Raw genomic sequence first — 19,703 nt, forward strand, 5'->3', positions numbered from 1 at the left:
ATAAAAATTTTATAGACTATTAGTCTTTCAGCACTCCTGTCATCCTTTATGTTACTAAACTATATCAGAATTACTAAAAATTGTGAAGCATCTCTATTAATATGGAAAGATGAACATAATAATAGAAACATATTTTCTTCCCCACTTTCTACTTTTCTGTTGCTCCAAAATGCACTAGTACATGCTGAAATGATTATCTTCTTGAATATTTTATAAAAACCTAAGAAATTTGTTTTATCAGGTTAGATATTCAATACTTGTATTTTCCAATTCTAAATCTTTCCTTCCATCGTTACCTTTCTTAATATTGAAAATTATGTAAAATATCTAAAAATCTTAAGGTATCTAATATTTTCCTGATATATTTCTAAAGAAATTCTCTATATGTTTTTATATCTATATGTAAATAAATATTCATGTTTAAGAATAGTGTCTGGCTCATTATATTTATTTAACAAATGTTTATTGATCAAACTATTTTAAAGTACAAAATGATATATTTATGATAGACAACCACATGGAGTAACACTGCCTTAGAAACAATTTTTGGCTTGTATTAATAGTTACTATTAATGTGTAGATTTTTTAAAAATTTGCTGAACAATTGCATAGAACTAACCAACCAATTTTCCCACTGTAAGTGCTTGTGAGTAGGAACTTCGTGTATTTATCTCCTTATCACTATAGCTTTGCAACGAGGTATTCTTAAACAGTAGTTACCAAATATCTCTTTCAGTTGAATTCAAACCAAAATGTGAAGTGCAAAAATATCCATATTAGGTAGCATGAATTTTATAATATAATTTTCAATATTTACTATTTGCATATGTAATGTGGTAATCCATTCTAGCTTTTTCATATTAACTGATCTCTCAAACCTCCTGGGTATGTCTGGCCAAGAACAATCTCTTTCTTTCCAGAACTTTTCTGAAGGCTTTCTTCACGTCTTTGTTTCTTAGGGTGTATACAAGAGGATTTAAAAGTGGGGTGACCACACAGTAGAATACTGAGACTGCTTTACCCATGGTAAAGTTGTGCTTGGCTGGAGGGCGAACATAGGCAAAAATAATGGTGCCATAATAGATGGTGACCACAGTGAGGTGGGAGGCGCAGGTGGAGAAAGTTTTCTTCCGAGCCTCTCGGGAAGATAGCCTGATTATTGTGACCACAATATTCCCATAGGACGACATAGTGAGAAGAAAAGAACTTAGAATCACAACAGAGCTACATGTGTAACCCAAGGCCTCCACCATGAACGTATCTGAGCAGGAGAGTTGAAAAATTGGTTCTGAGTCACAAAAGAAATGATTGATCTTTTGAGAGCCACAGAAATTTAAATAAGAGACAAGTATAGTAGGTAGAACAGGGACAATGAAGCCCCCAATCCAAGATCCAACTGAAAACCGCAGGCACACCTGGAGATTCATGAGGAATGCGTACCTTAGAGGGCTGCATATGGCCAGGTATCGGTCATAGGCCATCACAGCCAACAGGATGCACTCTGTGGCCCCCAGAGAAAAAAAAAAGTAGTACTGGGTTATACAACCAGCAACGGAGATGGTAACAACCTGTGAGAGACAAGTGGCCAGCAATTTAGGCACTGTGGCTGTCGTGTACCAGATCTCCAGAAATGACAAATTTCCTAAGAAAATATACATGGGTATTTGGAGTGTGGAATCCATGAGAACAATGAAGATGATGAGGGTGTTTCCCATGAGAGAGAGCAGATATACAGTGAGAAACATCACAAATAATGCAAGCCTCAGATAGAGAACACCAGAAAATCCCAGAAAAATAAACTCTGTCACTCTTGTTTGATTTGCCACATTCATATCTCATTGTCTCTAATCTGGAATGAAACAGCAAAGCCAAAATATGAACAATAAAGGAATATTATATTTTTCTTTCTTTCATGATAATAATGCATCCTTAAGAAAAATTTAAAATTAATGATGGGAAAAACATAATTGGCATCTTCAATTTGACATGATTTAGTTTATTTGATTTAGGAAATAAATCAGAAAGAACAGTAGTCTAATAATCCACTTTACAAATGAAGAAACTAAAGAAGCAAATTATTTTTCTAGTTGTATAGTTTTAAGTGGTGGGGCACGTATTGTACCGGGTAGGTTGTTTTAGTAAAGCACAGTTGGGATAAAATATTAACTATGGCTATTCAAAAATAATAACATTTCCCCATCTCTGAGGACTTCATATAGTAAACATTAGAAGATGGTGAAGAAATCAACAACATGCAAATCTGAGGCCAATGGTTGGAGGTGGTAAGACTCAGAATAGAACTCCTGGGCCATACAAGTGTCCATATGAAGACAAAGTACTGGCTACATTTTTACACTTATGAACTCTGTTATATGCTATCAATTGGGGTTTGTTGAAAGACTGGTAAATGAACAACTCTGTTTCCAGAACACAAAACAAAGAGCAGGAATTCAACACCTATGGAAAAGCATTTGTTCATACTGTTTTAGGTGTTCTAACCTTAGCTTGTTTATTTCAAAAACCATTGCATTCACAAATTCTCATGCATTGTTTAAAAATAGTTTAAAAAATTATTAAAATCACACATTGTTTTGCTGAAAGTTTTCACTTTCATCTCAGGTTCAAAGGATCTGTTAACAAAATAATCCACTCATTATATAGAAATAAATAATACAAACATTTATTAGAGAATTCTCTAGCTTACTTTCAAAATACTAACATTAAAAGAAGGAGAAATAGAGCAGAGCATACATCACCACACCACATTGGGTTTGGACCAACATCCAGACTTAAACAGTGTTGGGAAGTCCTGTGTCGCAGCACATCTGGAGTCCCAATTGGGAAAAGGTCATAGGCAGTGTGTTTGCTACATGGGTGAGGCGTCAAAGATTGCAGTTTGGGGTTCTGGTTTATAATACCAGGATGCAAACTGATACCGTCATCAATCTGTGACCAAATTGCAAGCCTGGTTTCTTTCTTTTTTGTTTCATTTTATTTATTTATTTTTTTCTTTTTTCTTTTCTTTTCTTTTATTTATTTATTTATTTTTTTGTTTCATTTTAAAGCTGGTGGTTTTGTCATGTAAAACTTAGAACATTGCTAAGCTTAGGGCTTGGTTTGCCAGGCCCCCTCCAGGGGCTCAACAATCTCAAGATTCCTCCCCCATTTTATCTAAGGTGTGCAAGTCTTGCACTCACAGCAGGCAGTCACTCAGTCACTCCCAGTCAGGGCAGTGTCCAGGCAGGTTAGAAGAAAGGTCAGAGGCCTGCTCTGCTTTGTCTCTGGAGCCTAAACAAGACTATCTATTTAATTTCCTTAACAACACATCCATTTATCTTTCAATGTCCATAGTGTTTGTTTCCATAAGTTGGCTATGTTAAAGAACATTTAATATGAGATATATCTACCTAACAAATGTTTAAATATACAATACAGTATTTATGACTATACTTAAACCTTTAATGTTCTTACAATTTTTTTTAAAAGGAAATTTTGTTTTTAGAGAAACAATGTTTTTCAATAGTTATATTTTTATATACATGTGCTTTAGTACCAAAATAAACAGATAATAAATGCAGATTATGATAAAAAATTGGATACCAATAATACAAATGTTCCTATATATGTAAAACATATTTTATAATGTTTAAAGAAGTTCTGGTGGTAAAAGTACAGATAATATAGATCACAATGAAAACAGCAGCTGAATGTAACATGACAGCAATATAGTTCATATCTAGAGATTTCTGCATTAAACCTTTATGAACGTTTTGAATCATAAATCTTTATATAGAAATGTGTATAGGGTTTATGCCACAGTATTTATGTTCTCTGTGGTGTACTGTTGATAAAGTACACTTTTTCAAGATAAAAAAAGCTTTTAGTTAGACCTTGTTAAATGGCTAAGTTAGGTTAGTATGGTCAAGGGATAGTTTAAGAGTCTTACCCAACTTTCAATTTTAGTTTCCCAAAAAGTTTAATCTTTTTTTCCCATTTTCATCTGATTAACAAAAATAAAATTGTACTTTTTGCAGGTGTAACACTAATTTGAAAAATATGAGTAACCATTGACCTATAATTTATAATTTGAGGAAACCATTTAGAGGAAAGAACTGGGACAGACTTTTAAAAATATATTTGCTGAGTTTGATTCTCTGATTCCAGAAGAAAAATATTAAAATATATATTATTCGTGTCCAGACCAAGTGTCCAAAGTATATCTTATTGCCATTATCTATATAGTCAATGGCATGGTACTTAGTCATTCTAAAAGATATCAATCACTATTTCTCCTAGCATTATTATCTCTATTCTAGTACTAACAAGAAAAGGAAAACAATTTGGAAAGAATATAAATAGAGTTCTGACAAGAGAATCAGATCAGTGCCATACCCCAAAGCAAATACCTTTTCTTTTTCTGAAAGATATCAGTTATTTTAGTCTGCCTTTAGAAAAACAGGGTTATACACTCTCTAGCTATGTATAATCTTAGCAAAAACTTAATATAGAAAAATATAATTTTAAGTTATTTAGCATTTTTATAAAAATTAAATATTTAAGTATAAGGAGAAATATATTATTTACTTAAAGTTTTCATTTATAAGATACATGCTAAATGAATTTCTGAGGTTGATTATTGCCTCAGATTATAGAAATAATGAAATTGCAAAAGCACTGCTATGCTATTCTCTAGACAAGTGAGAAATAACACAGATTATATCTTGCCAGGTATACTCACATCCAATATTTTGTTTGATTATGTTTCAGGAACGGAATATTTTTAGTTGTGTATTCCTCAAATGTTCCTTTTCAACATAGCTATGAACTAGAGCACACTATTTTCAATTATTTTGTAAGGGAAATAAGCAAAGGGATCTCCTCCCTGCTGTCATTCGACATGGCACATCCCTATGCTTTAGATAAATGCAAAATTCCGTTTGTGTTTTTCTCCCCTCAGTTTATTTTTCCCTGTGGCAGGATGTAGGGAAAAGCATGGTCAGAGATTCCCCTGTGAGAAGTACTGCGACTTCATCAGTCTTAAGCCTTGGAGATATGTCCTCTATTTTGGGAATTTCACAACTATCTTCTGAGGGCTTTCCCAGGGTTAGGGTCAGAGTACTCTTCTCTAGGGGCCAAAGGAAGAACAATCCAATTGTGCTAGCGTTAGAACTACGTTCTCCACAGGAACTGCAGAAATAATCTCCTAAGTGGCTTCATTAACTGCCACTATCCTTCAAAATATAATTTCAGAATTGTGATTCTCTGTAAGATTAACAATCAAATTTTCATAAAAAGTCATGGAGGATGGAAGGCAGTTGAATAACATTTTTTTAAACGTTGAAAGAGAAAACCTGTCAAACTAGAATTTCATATCCTGTAATACTGGCTTTAAAAATGAGGAAGAAATTAAGACATCCTAAATAAATAAAAGTTGAGAGATTTTATTACTACCAGACTTGTTACATGAAAAGTCAAAGTGAATTTTCTGATTGAACTGAAAGGAAATTGTACATAAATACAGTGCAGAGAAATTTAAAAAATATAAAAAAGCCACATACCTGTGCACATGAATAAAAGAAACATGACCACTACTGTGTTTTTAGTGAGTAATTGCAATTTTTATTTTCTACATATTTTCAAAAAAAATGCTAAAAAATGAATTAACAGTTTTATCCACACAATATACAAAAATGTAGTTTGAAACAATAACAACAAAAAAGTGAATGTGGAAATGTATAGAAATAGAATATTTAATATTAAAATTAATTTTGCATAAATTCAAATTTGAATGTCATAATATTTATTGAGAGACTTAACCTCCAAATTAGCAACAAGGGAAATATCAATAAAATATATACAAAAGAAATAAAAAAGGATATTAATTCAGTTTGCTAAAAAAACTAAACATAAGTAAAAGCAGTTTTGAAGAGAGGAATTATAAGAGAGTGGACTAAACATACTAAAAAAGAGCAATTGGCAGATATAAGTCTTTTTATCAATTATTACACTGTATATTGATGGCAAACTAGACATCAACAGACAAGATGAAACAGTATTTTTTAAAATTATCCTTTTATATGTTGTATATAAAGCACTTATTTTAGATGCAAAGATACAAATAGGATGAAAGTAAAATGATAGAAAATGTATTTCAAACAAAAAGCAATCAAAACAGAATTGAACTCTTTAAATTAATTTTGGTAATTAAAAAACAAATATGTTAAAAGAACAAAAGTCTTTATATGTTAAGAAACTATCAATTCAAAAAGAAACTGCAACAATTATATACATATTTCCGCTACACAAGAAAACCTTAAGCTAAATGACACAAACCTGGACAGAAAGAAGAAATAGGCAATTCTGCACTGTAAGTGGGGACTTCATTACCTCACTTTTAATGGTACAATAGATAGAGAATTTCAACAGCAATAACAAAGAACAATAAAAATTAGAGGGCTCATACAGCTCAATACATCATGTAGATATAACTAAAATATATAGAACAATCTAAAAATAGAAATCAACATTCTTTTCAAGTGTACACAGAAAAATCTCTGAAATGGACCATATGGTAGATTGCAAAATAAGTCTCAATAAATCAAAAGCATATTAATATTGCACATATACCTTCTTCAATCACAATTAAATAAATCTGGAAATTAAGAACAAAGGTAAATTAGAAAATTTACATTATAAATAACCATGGGTCAAATAGAATTACATTAAAAAGATAAAATATTTAGAGATGAATGAATAAAAACAGAGCATATCTAAACTTTTGAGATGTAGTAGAGGCAGTTCTCAGAAGAAAATTTATATCTATTAATGCCTACAGTAAAATGAAGAATGTTCTCAAATCAACACTGCAATTTCATTTTTTGCAAAAATAAAATAAGAAGGAAATAAGCCCAAGGCTATTAATAACCCAAGGAAGAGCATATTAAATGGTAGAAAAAAGGAAAACAATGAAAAATAATCTAGAGAATTAATAAAACCAAAAGTTGTCTCTTTGAGAAGATAAACAAAATGAATAAATTTTCAGTTAACCTGAGTAAGAAAGAAGCCACTTATATATGAAATTCAGAAGTCAAAATGATAGCATCAATACTATCCTTGGAAATCAGCACAATCCTATAAAGCAGTCAGTTATCCTTCAATTAAAAAACAAATAAATTAAAAAAAACCTGAAAATGTTTATAAGAGAATACTACAAACAATTTCATGGATGGATCAATAGTCTTCAAGAAATGAAGAAATTTCTAAAGCACCAAAATTACTCAATTTTTAAGAGAAAATATTATAATTATGGCAAGTAAAGAGACTGATTCAATATTCAAAATTTCAATCAAATTAAAATACAGTACTAGATAGTTTTACTGATGAATTCTAGAAAGTATTTGCCAAAAAAAGTTAACATCACTTATTCTCAAGTACACTCAAGGATGTCTGACTCTTGGTGAATAATCACACCATCGTGGTTACCTGGGTCTTTAAATCTTTCTTGTATAGGTCTTCTGTGTATTCTTGCCATCTATTCTTAATATCTTTGCTTCTGTTAGGTCCATACTGTTTCTATCTTCTATTGGGCCCATCTTTGCATGAAATGCAAACCACAGACTGAAACCACAATCACAGAAAAGTAACCAATCTAATCACATGGACCACAGTCTTGTATAACTCAATGAAACTAGCCATGATGTGTAGGGCCACCCAAGATGGCCGGGTCATATTGGAGAGTTCTGGCAAAATGTGGTTCACTGGAGAAGGGAATGGCAAACCACTTCTGTATTCTTGCCTTGAGAACCCCATGAACAGTATGAAAAAGCAAAAAGATAAGACACTGAAAGATGAATTCCCTAGGTTGGTAGGTGCCCAATATGCTACTGGAGATCAGTGGAGAAATAACTCCAGAAAGAATGAAGAGATGGAGCCAAAGCAAAAACAACACCCAGTTGTGGGTATGACTGGTGATGGAAGCAAGGTCTGATGCTGTAAAGAGCAATATTGCATAGGAACCTGAAATGTTAGGTCCATGAATCAAGGCAAATTGGAAGTGGTCAAATAGGAGATGGCAAAAGAGAATGTTGACATTTTAGGAATCAGGGAACTAAAATAGACTGGAATGGGTGAATTTAAATCAAAAGACCATTATATCTACTACTGTGAGCAAGAATCCCTTAGAAGAAATGGAGTAGCCAGTATAGTCAACAAAAGAGTCCGAAATGCAGTACTTGGATGTAATCTCAAAAATAACAGAATAATCTCTATTCATCTCCAAGGCAAGCCATTCAATATCATGGTAATCCAAGTCTATGACCCAACCAGTAATGCTGAAGAAGTTGAAGCTGCATGGTTCTATAAAGACTTATAAGACTTTTTAGAACTAACACCCCAAACAGATGTTATTTTCATTATAGGGGATTGGAATGCAAAAGTAGGAAGTCAAAAAAACACCTGGAATAACAGGCAAATTTGGCCTTGGAGTACAGAACAAAGCAGGGCAAAGGCTAATAGATTTGCCAAGAGAATGCACAGTCATAGCAAACACCCTTTTCCAACAACACAAGAGAAGACTTTACACATGACATGATTTTGGTCAACAACAAAATCAGATTGATTACATTCTCTGCAGCCAAAGATGGAGAAGTTCTATATAGTCAGCAAAAACAAGACCAGGAGCTGATTATGGCTCAGATCTTGAGCTCCTTATTGCCAAATTCAGACCTAAACTGAAGAAAACAGGAACATCCCCTAAACCATTCAGGTATGACCTAAATCAAATGCCTAATGATTATACAGTGGAAATGAGAATAGATTTAAGGGACTAGATCTGATAGACACAGTGCCTGATGAACTATGGACAGAGGTTAGTGACATTGTACAGGAGACAGGGATCAAGACCACCCCCAAGAAAAAGAAATGTAAAAAAGTAAAATGGCTGTCTGAGGAGGCTTCACAAATAGGTGCAAAAAGAAGAGAAGTGAAAAACAAAGGAGAAAAGGAATGATATACCCATTTGAATGCAGAGTTCCAAAGAATAGCAAGGAGAGATAATAATTTTCCTAAGTGATCAGTGCAAAGAAATAGAGGAAAACAAAAGAATGGGAAAGACTAGAGATCTCTTCAAGAAAATTGGAGATACCAAGGGAACATTTCATGCAAAGATGGGCTCAATAAAGGACAGAAATGGTATGGACCTAACAGAAGCAGAAGATATTAAGAAGAGGTAGCAAGAACACAAAGAAGAACTATACACAAAAGATCTTCATGAGCCAGATAATCAGGATTTTGTGATCACTCACCTAGAGTCAGACATCCGGGATTGCCAAGTCAAGCGGGCCTTAGGAAGCATCACTATGAACAAAGCTAGTGGAGGTATGGGATTCCAGTTGAGGTATTTCAAATCCTAACAGCATCAAAACATGTATGTTATCTAGGGTGAAACAGATCACCAGCCCAGGCTGGATACATGAGACAAGAGCTTGGGCCTGGTGCACTGGGAAGACCCAGAGGAATCGGGTGGAGAGGGAGGTGGGAGGGGGGATCGGGATGGGGAATACGTGTAAATCCACAACTGATTCATGTCAATGTAGGACAAAAACCACTACAATATTGTAAAGTAATTAGCCTCCAACTGATAAAAATAAATGGGGAAAAAAATCCTAAAAGATGATGCTGTGAAAATGCTGCACTCAAACATGTCAGCAAATTTGGAAAACTCAGCAGTGGCCACAGGACTGGAAAAGGTCAGTCTTCTTTCCAATCCCAAAGAAAGGCAATGCCAAAGAATACTCAAACTAACACACAATTGCACTCATCTCCCATACTATGAAAGCAATGCTCAAAATTTTTCAAACCAGGCTTCAACAATATGTAAACCGTGAACTTCCAGATGTTCAATGTGGTTTTAGAAAAAGCAGATGAATCAGATATCAAATTGCCAACATCCTCTGGATTATCAAAAAAACAAGAGAGTTCCAGAAAAACATGTATTTCTGCTTTATTGACTATGCCAAAGCCTTTGACTGTGTGGATCACAATAAACTGTGGAAAATTCTGAAGCAGATGGGGATGCCAGACAATGTGACCTGCTTCTTGAGAAATCTGTATGCAGGTCAGGAACCAACAGTTAGAACTGGACATGGAACAACAGACTGGTTCCAAATAGGAGAAGGAGTACGTCAAGGCTGTATATTGTCACCCTGCTTATTTAACTTGCATGCAGAGTACATCATGAGAAATGTTGGGCTGGATGAAGCACAAGCTGGAATCAAGATTGCCAGGAGGAATATCAATAATCTCAGCTATGCAGATGACACTGCCCTTATGGCAGAAGGTGAAGAAGAACTAAACAGCCTCTTGATGAAAGTGAAAGAGGAGAGTGAAAAAGTTGGCTTAAAGCTCAACGGTCAGAAAGCTAAGATCATGGCTTCAGGTGCCATCACTTCATGGCAGATAGATGGGAAAACAGTGGAAACAGTGGCAGACTTAATTTTTTTGGGCTCCAAAATCAGTGCAGATGGTGACTGCAACCATGAAATTAAAAGAGGCTTAGTCCTTGGAAGGAAAGTTATGATCAACCTAGACAGCATATTGAAAAGCACAGATATTACTTTGTCAACAAAGTTCCATCTAGTCAAGGTTATGGTTTTTCCAGTAGTCATGTATGGATATGAGAGTTGTACTATAAAGAAAGCTGAGTGCGGACAAATTGATCCTTTTGAAATCTGGTGCTGAAGAAGACTCTTGAGAGTCTTGGGCTCTTGAGAGTCCCTTGGACTGCAAGGAGATCAAACAAGTCAATCTTAAAGGAAATCAGTCCTGAATATTCATTGGAAGGAATGATGCTGAAGATGAAGCTCCAATACATTGGCCACCTGATGTGAAGAACTGACTTATTGGAAAAGATCCCAGTGATGGGAAAGATTGAAGGCAAGAGGAGAAGGGGATGACAGAAGATGAGATTATTTGATGGCATCACCGACTCAATGGACATGAGTTTGGGCAAGCTCCAGGAATTGGTGATGCACAGGGAAGCCTGGTTTGCTGTAGTCCATGGGTCGCAAAGAGTCAGCCACGACTAAACGACTGAACTGAATTCTCAAGCACTTCCAAAAATTAAAAATAAACCAACACTCTCCAACTCATTCTATGAAACTAGCATTACCTTATTTTAAAAGCAAGTTAGACATTACAAGAAAAAAATTCAAAGCAACATCTGTAATGAATATGGAAGCGGAGACGCAAGTTTGATCCCTGCGTCAGGAAGATCTGCTGGAGTAGGAAACGGCACCCCACTCTAGTATTATTGCCTGGAAAATTCCACGGGCAGAGGAGCCTGGCAGTCTGCAGTCCATGGAATCACAAAGAGTAGGACATGGCTAAGCATGTATCCAAGTAAAACTCCTCAGCCTAATATTCCTAAATTGAAACAAAATCTTCCACACAATATTAGCAAACTGAATCTGAAAGCAATTTAAAAAGATAATGCAATATGACCAAGTAGGATTTTTTTTTTTTTAAGTGAGTATAGTTTAATATAAGGAAGTGAATTAACACAATAATTCTCATTCACATAAAAAATGGGCAGAGATAAATCACATGATACAAAAAAATGCAGAAAATATTCAACACAATCAATTTTTTTAAATGCTGAAAGTGAAAAGTGAAAGTGAAGTCGCTCAGTCGTGTCCAACTCTTCATGATCCCATGGACTATAGCCTACCAGGCATCTCCGTCCATGGGATTTTCCAGGCAAGAGTGCTGGATGGAGTGCCATTGTCTTCTCTGACTACAAAACTAGGAATAGATGGCAATATTTTGATTATGATAAAGGGCATATATGAAAACTCATAGTTAACATCACAATTAATGATGAAAGAAAAGATCTTTCAGCCTTTTTCTTTACTAACTCACATTTGCTCCTGATATGACTTATTCTTGTCTCATAGACTCTGGTAGAAAAGGATAGCTGAAGATGGTGGAGGAGTAGCATGGGGAGACCACTTTCTCTCCCACAAATTCATCAAAAGAATAACTGAACGCAGAGCAAACTTCACAAAACAACTTATGATCGCTAGCTGAGGTCATCAGGAGCACAGAAAAGCAGCCCATTGTCTTTGAAAGGAGTGCTGTATAGTTGGAGAAATCCTGAGACTACAGGAAGAATAAAACTGAAATCCAGAGGCAGGAGACTTAAGCCCAAAACCTGAGAACACCAGAAAACTCCTGACTTCACGGATCTTTAAGTAATAAGTGACCGTACAAAAGCCTCTATACCTGCACCGAAACCAACCACCACCCAAGAGCCAATAAGTTTTAGAGCACGACATACCACGCAAATTCTCCAGCAACGCAGGAACATTGCCCTGAATGTCAACATACAGACTGCCCAAGGTCACACCTACCACATAGACCCATCTCAAAACTCATTACTGGGCACTCCATTGCTATCCAAAGAGAAGAAATCAAGATCCGCACCAGAACACTGACGCAAGCTTCGCTAACCAGGAAACGTTGACAAGCCAATCGTCTAACCCCACCCACTGGGTAAAACCTCCACAATAAAAAGGAACCACAGACCTCCAGAATACAGAAAGCCCACTCCAGACACAGCAATCTAAACAAGATGAAAAGGCAGAGAAATACCCAACAGGTAAAGGAACATGAAAAATGCCCACCAAGTCAAACAAAAGAGGAGGAGATAGGGAATCTACCTGAAAAAGAATTTAGAATAATGATAATTAAAATAATCCAAAATCTTGAAAACAAAATGGAGTTATGGATAAATAGCCTGGAGACAAAGATTGAAAAGATGCAAGAAACGTTTAATAAAGACTTAGAAGAAGAAAAAAAAAGACCTAGAAGAAATAAAAAAGAGTCAATTAAAAATGAATAATGCAATGAATGAGATCAAAAACACTCTGGAGGGAACCAAGAGTAGAATAACGGAGACAGAAGATAGGATAAGTGAGGTAGAAAATAAAATGGTGGAAATAAATGAAGCAGAGAGGAAAAAAGAAAAAAGGATCAAAAGAAATGAGGACAACCTCAGGGACCTCTGGGACAATGCGAAACACCCCAACATTCGAATCATAGGAGTCCCAGAAGAAGAAGACAAAAAGAAAGGCCATGAGAAAATACTCGAGGAGATAATAGCTGAAAACTTCCCTAAAATGGGGAAGGAAATAGCCACCCAAGTCCAAGAAACCCAGAGAGTCCCAAACAGGATAAACCCAAGGCGAAACACACCAAGACACATATTAATCAAATTAACAAAGATCAAACACAAAGAACAAATACTAAAAGCAGCAAGGAGAAACAACAAATAACACACTAAGGGATTCCCATAAGGATAACAGCTGATCTTTCAATAGAATCTGTTCAAGAGGGAATGGCAGGACATACTGAAAGTAATGAAAGAGAATGACCTACAACCTAGATTACTGTACCCAGCAAGGATCTCATTCAGATATGAAGGAGAATTCAAAAGCTTTACAGACAAGCAAAAGCTGAGAGAATTCAGCACCACCAAACCAGCCCTTCAACAAATGCTAAAGGATCTTTTCTAGACAGGAAATGCAGAAAGGTTGTACAAACCTGAACCCAAAACAACAAAGTAAATGGCAACGGGACCACACCTATCAATAATTACCTTAAATGTAAATGGGTTGAATGCCGCAACCAAAAGACAAAGATTGGCTGAATGGATACAAAAACAAGACCCCTATATATGCTGTCTACAAGAGACCCACCTCAAAACAAGAGACACATACAGACTAAAAGTGAAGGGCTGGAAAAAAATATTTCACGCAAATGGAGACCAAAAGAAAGCAGGAGTCACAATACTCATATCAGATAAAATAGATTTTCAAATAAAGGATGTGAAAAGAGATAAAGAAGGACACTACATAATGATCAAAGGATCAATCCAAGAAGAAGATATAACAATTATAAATATATATGCACCCAACATAGGAGCACTGCAATATGTACGGCAAATGCTAACGAGTATGAAAGAGGAAATTAATAATAACACAATAATAGTGGGAGACTTTAATACCCCACTCACAACTATGGATAGATCAACTAAACAGAAAATTAACAAGGAAACACAAACCTTAAATAACACAATGGACCAGCTAGACCTAATTGATATCTACAGGACATTTCACCCCAAAACAATTAAGTTCATATTTTTCTCAAGTGCACATGGAACCTTCTCCAGAATAGATCACATCCTGGGCCATAAATCTGGTCTTGGAAAATTCAAAAAAAATTGAAATCATTCCAGTCATCTTTTCTGACCACAGTGCAGTAAGATTAGATCTCAATTACAGGAAAAAAATTGTTAAAAATTCAAACATATGGAGGCTAAATAACACGCTTCTGAATAACCAACAAATCATAGAAGAAATCAAGAAAGAAATCAAAATATGTATAGAAATGAATGAAAATGAAAGCACAACAACCCAAAAGCTATGGGACACTGTAAAAGCAGTGCTAAGGGGAAGATTCATAGCATTACAGGCTTACATCAAGAAACAACGAAAAAGCCAAATAAATAACCTAACTCTACACCTAAAGCAATTAGAGAAGGAAGAAATGAAGAACCCCAGGGTTAGCAAAAGGAAAGAAATCTTAAAAATTAGGGCAGAAATAAATGCTAAAGAAACTAAAGAGACCATAGCAAAAATCAACAAAGCTAAAAGCTGGTTTTTTGAAAAAATAAACAAAATTGACAAACCATTAGCAAGACTCATTAAGAAACAAAGGGAGAAGAACCAAATTAACAAAATTAGAAATGAAAATGGAGAGATCACAACAGACAACACTGAAATCCAAAGGATCATAAGAGACTACTACCAGCATCTCTATGCCAATAAAATGGACAACTTGGATGAAATGGACAAATTCTTAGAAAAGTATAACTTTCCAAAACTGAGCCAGGAAGAAAAAGAAAATCTTAACAGACCCACCACAAGCAAGGAAATCAAAACTGTAATCAAAAATCTTCCAGCAAACAAAAGCCCAGGACCAGATGGCTTCACATCTGAATTCTACCAAAAAGTTAGAGAAGAGCTAACACCTATCTTACTCAAACGCTTCGAGAAAATTGCAGATGAAGGTAAACTTCCAAACTCATTCTACGAGGCCACCATCACCCTAATTCCAAAACCAGACAAAGATGTCACACAAAAAAAGAAAACTACAGGCCAATATCACTGATGAACATAGATGCAAAAATCCTTAACAAAATTCTAGCAAACAGAATCCAACAACATATAAAAAAAATCATACATCATGACCAAGTGGGCTTTATCCCAGGAATGCAAGGATTCTTTAATATCCACAAATCAATCAATGTAATACACCACATTAACAAATTGAAAGATAAAAACCATATGATTATCTCAATAGATGCAGAGAAAGCCTTTGACAAAATTCAACACTCATTTATGATTAAAACTCTCCAGAAAGCAGGAATAGAAGGAACATACCTCAACATAATAAAAGCTATATATGACAAACCCACAGCAAGCATCACCTTCAACGGTGAAAAATTGAAAGCATTTCCCCTGAAATCAGGAACAAGACAAGGGTGCCCACTCTCACCACTACTATTCAAATTAGTATTGGAAGATGTGGCCACAGCAATCAGAGCAGAAAAAGACGTAAAAGGAATCCAGATAGGAAAAGAAGAAGTGAAACTCTCGCTGTTTGCAGATGACATGATCCTCTACATGGAAAACCCTGAAGACTCTTCCAGAAAATTACTAGAGCTAAGGAATGAATACAGTAAAGTTGCAGGATATAAAATTAACACACAGAAATCCCTTGCATTCCTATATAGTAACATTGAAAAAACAGAAAGAGAAATTAAGGAAACAATACCATTCACCATTGCAACAAAAAGAATAAAATACTTAGGAGTATATCTACCTAAAGAAACAAAAGACCTATACATAGAAAACTATAAAACACTGATGAAAGAAATCAAAGAGGACACAAACAGATGGAGAAACATACCGTGTTCATGGATTGGAAGAGTCAATATTGTCAAAATGGCTATGCTACCCAAAGCAATCTATAGATTCAATGCAATCCCTATCAAGCTACCAACGATATTTTTCACAGAACTAGAACAAATAATTTCACAATTTCCATGAAAATACAAAAAAGCTCGAATAGCCAAAGTAATCTTGAGAAAGAAGAATGGAACTGGAGGAATCAACCTGCCTGACTTCAGACTCTACTACAAAGCCACAGTCATCAAGACAGTATGGTACTGTCACAAAGACAGAAATATAGATCAATGGAACAGAATAGAAAGCCCAGAGATAAATCCACGAACCTATGGACAACTTATCTTTGACAAAGGAGGCAAGGATATATAGTGGAAGAAAGACAACCTCTTTAACAAGTGGTGCTGGGAAAACTGCTCAACCACTTGTAAAAGAATGAAACTAGAACACTTTCTAACACCATACACAAAAATAAACTCAAAATGGATTAAAGATCTAAATGTAAGACCAGAAACTATAAAACTCCTAGAGGAGAATATAGGCAAAACACTCTCTGACATAAATCACAGCAAGATCTTCTATGACCCACCTCCCAGAATATTGGAAATAAAAGCAAAGCTAAACAAATGGGACCTAATGAAACTTAAAAGCTTTTGCACAACAAAAGAAACTATAAGTAAGGTGAAAAGACAGCCCTCAATTACACGCCAGTCAGGATGGCTGTTATCCAAAAGTCTACAAGCAATACATGCTGGAGAGGGTGTGGAGAAAAGGGAACCCTCTTACACTGTTGGTGGGAATGCAAACTAGTACAGCCACTATGGAAAACAGAGTGGAGATTTCTTAAAAATCTGGAAATAGAACTGCCATATGACCCAGCAATCCCACTTCTGGACATACACACCGAGGAAACCAGATCTGAAAGAGACACGTGCACCCCAATGTTCATCGCAGCACTGTTTATAATAGCCAGGACATGGAAGCAACCTAGATGCCCATCAGCAGACGAATGGATAAGGAAGCTGTGGTACATATACACCATGGAATATTACTCAGCCATTAAAAAGGATTCATTTGAATCAGTTCTAATGAGAAGGATGAAACAGGAGCCCATTATACAGAGTGAAGTAAGCCAGAAAGATAAAGACCATTACAGCATACTAACACATATATATGGAATTTAGAAAGATGGTAACGATAACCCTATATGCAAAACAGAAAAAGAGACACAGAAGTTCAGAACAGACACTTGAACTCTGTGGGAGAAGTTGAGGGTGGGATGTTTCGAAAGAACAGCATGTATAGTATCTATGGTGAAACAGATCACCAGCCCAGGTGGGATGCATGAGACAAGTGCTCGGGCCTGGTGCACTGGGAAGACCCAGAGGAATCGGGTGGAGAGGGAGGTGGGAGGAGGGATCGGGACGGGGAATAGGTGTAACTCTATGGCTGATTCATATCAATGTATGACAAAACCCACTGAAATGTTGTGAAGTAATTAGCCTCCAACTAATAAAAAAAAAAAAAGAAAAGAAAGAAAGGATAGCTGAAAGTTGTTTGGTGCTCCTCTGAAATACTCAACTCTGCCACAGGTTTGAGTATCTGACACTTTATTCTATTAGATGTTTAAAGGTAACCTCAAGCATAAGATGGGCTTCCCACGTGGGGCTAGTGGTAAAGAACCTGCCTACCTTGCCGGAAACATAAGAGACATGGGTTCAATCCCAGGGTTGGGGAGATTCCTTGGAGAAAGACATGCAACTGAGTCCAGTATTCTTGCCTGGAGAATCCCATAGACAGAAGAGCCTGGCATGCTACAGTCCATAGGGTTGCAAAGAATCAGACATGACTCAGGTGACTTAGCAGACATTCATGCAAGCATAATCCCTTTATTTCAAAGCAAAGTCAAATCCCTTTATTTCACATGATACAAATTTGACCTTCCCTACCTTTCTCAGAAAGCACAACTGAATCCTTGCTTACTGCATACCCTTAGGACTCCTTGTTTGTCACATCATTTTCATTTCTCAAAATACATGGTAGGAGGAGGATATGCAGAAATTTTCTACCCAGTTGAAACCATCTGCCTCAGATTGGGAGTGCTTGAACCCATGTTCTGGAGCTTGAACCTGACCAAAATTCTGCTTGGGACTTGAACCCACCTGGACAGACTAGAACCTATCCAAAACCCACAGTCTTCCAAAGGAAATCACAGACCTAATAAATTTAGGACCTAATGAAACTCAGGCTTTTGATGTCTCATCACACAAAAATTTCAGTGAGAGACAAAGTAATAGGTAAACTGATTTTATTTAGAAAGAAACACACTCCATAGGGTATGGGCAAACTAAACGGTGAGTGTGGCTGACATGAAATATAACATGGTTAGTTTTTATGGAGAGGGTAATTTCATAGGCTAATGAGTGAGAGGAATATTCCAACTATTTGGAGGAAGGGGTAGAGATTTCCAGGAATTGAGTAGTGAAGGTGACGCAATTCCAGGTAAGCTATTTCAAATCCTAAAAGATGATGCTGTTAAAGTGCCACAGGTCACTATACCAGCAAATCTGGAAAACTCAACAGTGGCCACAGGACTAGAAAAGGTCAGTTTTGATCCCAATTCCAAAGAAGGGCAATGCCAAAGAAAGTTCAAATTACTGCACAGTTGTACTCATTTCAGATGTTAGCAAGTTATTCCTCAAAATCCTTTAAGCTAGGCTTCAACAGTATGTGAACTGAGAACTTCCAGATGTACAAGATGAACTTAGAAAAGGTATAGGAACCAGAGATCAAACTGGCAACATCCACTGGAACATAGAAAAAGTAAGAGAATTCCAGAAAAACATCAACTTCTGCTTCATTGACTATGCTAAAGCCTTTGACTGTGTGGATCACAACAAACTGCACAAAATTCTTAAAGATAAAGAATATCAGACAACCTGACCTGCTTCCTGAGAAATCTGTATGCGGGTCAGGAAGCAACATTTAGAACTGGACATGGAACAACAGACTGGTTCCAAATTGGGAAAGGAGTACATCAAGGCTGTATATTGTCACCCTGCTTATTTAACTTATATGCAGAGTACATTATGCAAAATGTCAGGCTGGATGAAGCTCAATCTGGAATAAAGTTTCCTGGGAGAAATATAAATAACCTCAAATAGGATGAGGTTGATGACATCACCCTAATGGTGGCATAAAGTGAAGAGGAACTAAAGAGCTTCTTGATGAAGGTGAAAGAAGAGTGTGAAAAAGCTGACTTAAAACTCAACATTCAAAAAGCTAAGATCATAGCCTCCAGTTCCATCACTTCATGGCAAATAGATGGGAAAACAATGACACTTTATTTTCTTAGGCTTCAAAATCAATGCAGATAGTGATTGTATCCATGAAACTAAAAGACACTTACCCCTTAAAAGAAAAATTGCGACCGGCTTAGACAGCATATTAAAAGCAGAGACATCACTGTACCGACCAAGGTCCATGTAGTCAAATCTATGGTTTTTCCAGTCGACATGTACGAATGTGAGAGTTGGACCATAAAGAAGGCTAAGCACCTAAGAACTGATGCTTTAGAACTGTGCTACTGGAGAAGACTCTTGAGAGTCCCTTGGACCACAAGGAGATCAAACCAGCCAATCCTAAAGGTAATTCACCCTCAATGTTCACTGAAGGGAC

General features: G+C 36.0%; 1 protein-coding gene across 1 annotated transcript; it reads right to left on the reverse strand.

Annotated features, from left to right (window-relative positions):
- Positions 1-872: 872 nt before the first annotated feature.
- Positions 873-1,832, reverse strand: LOC136167355 (olfactory receptor 11L1-like). Its single transcript, XM_065934951.1, has one exon. It carries the CDS (start codon positions 1,830-1,832, stop codon positions 873-875), a length of 960 nt encoding a protein of 319 aa, XP_065791023.1.
- Positions 1,833-19,703: the final 17,871 nt, after the last annotated feature.

Source organism: Muntiacus reevesi, chromosome 1 (genome assembly GCF_963930625.1).
Source record: "Muntiacus reevesi chromosome 1, mMunRee1.1, whole genome shotgun sequence".
Lineage (NCBI taxonomy): Eukaryota > Metazoa > Chordata > Mammalia > Artiodactyla > Cervidae > Muntiacus > Muntiacus reevesi.

What these genes read in the sequence shown, in the direction of transcription:
- LOC136167355 (XM_065934951.1), bottom strand. Translation starts at nt 1,832, where the DNA reads ATGAATGTGGCAAATCAAACAAGAGTGACAGAGTTTATTTTTCTGGGA.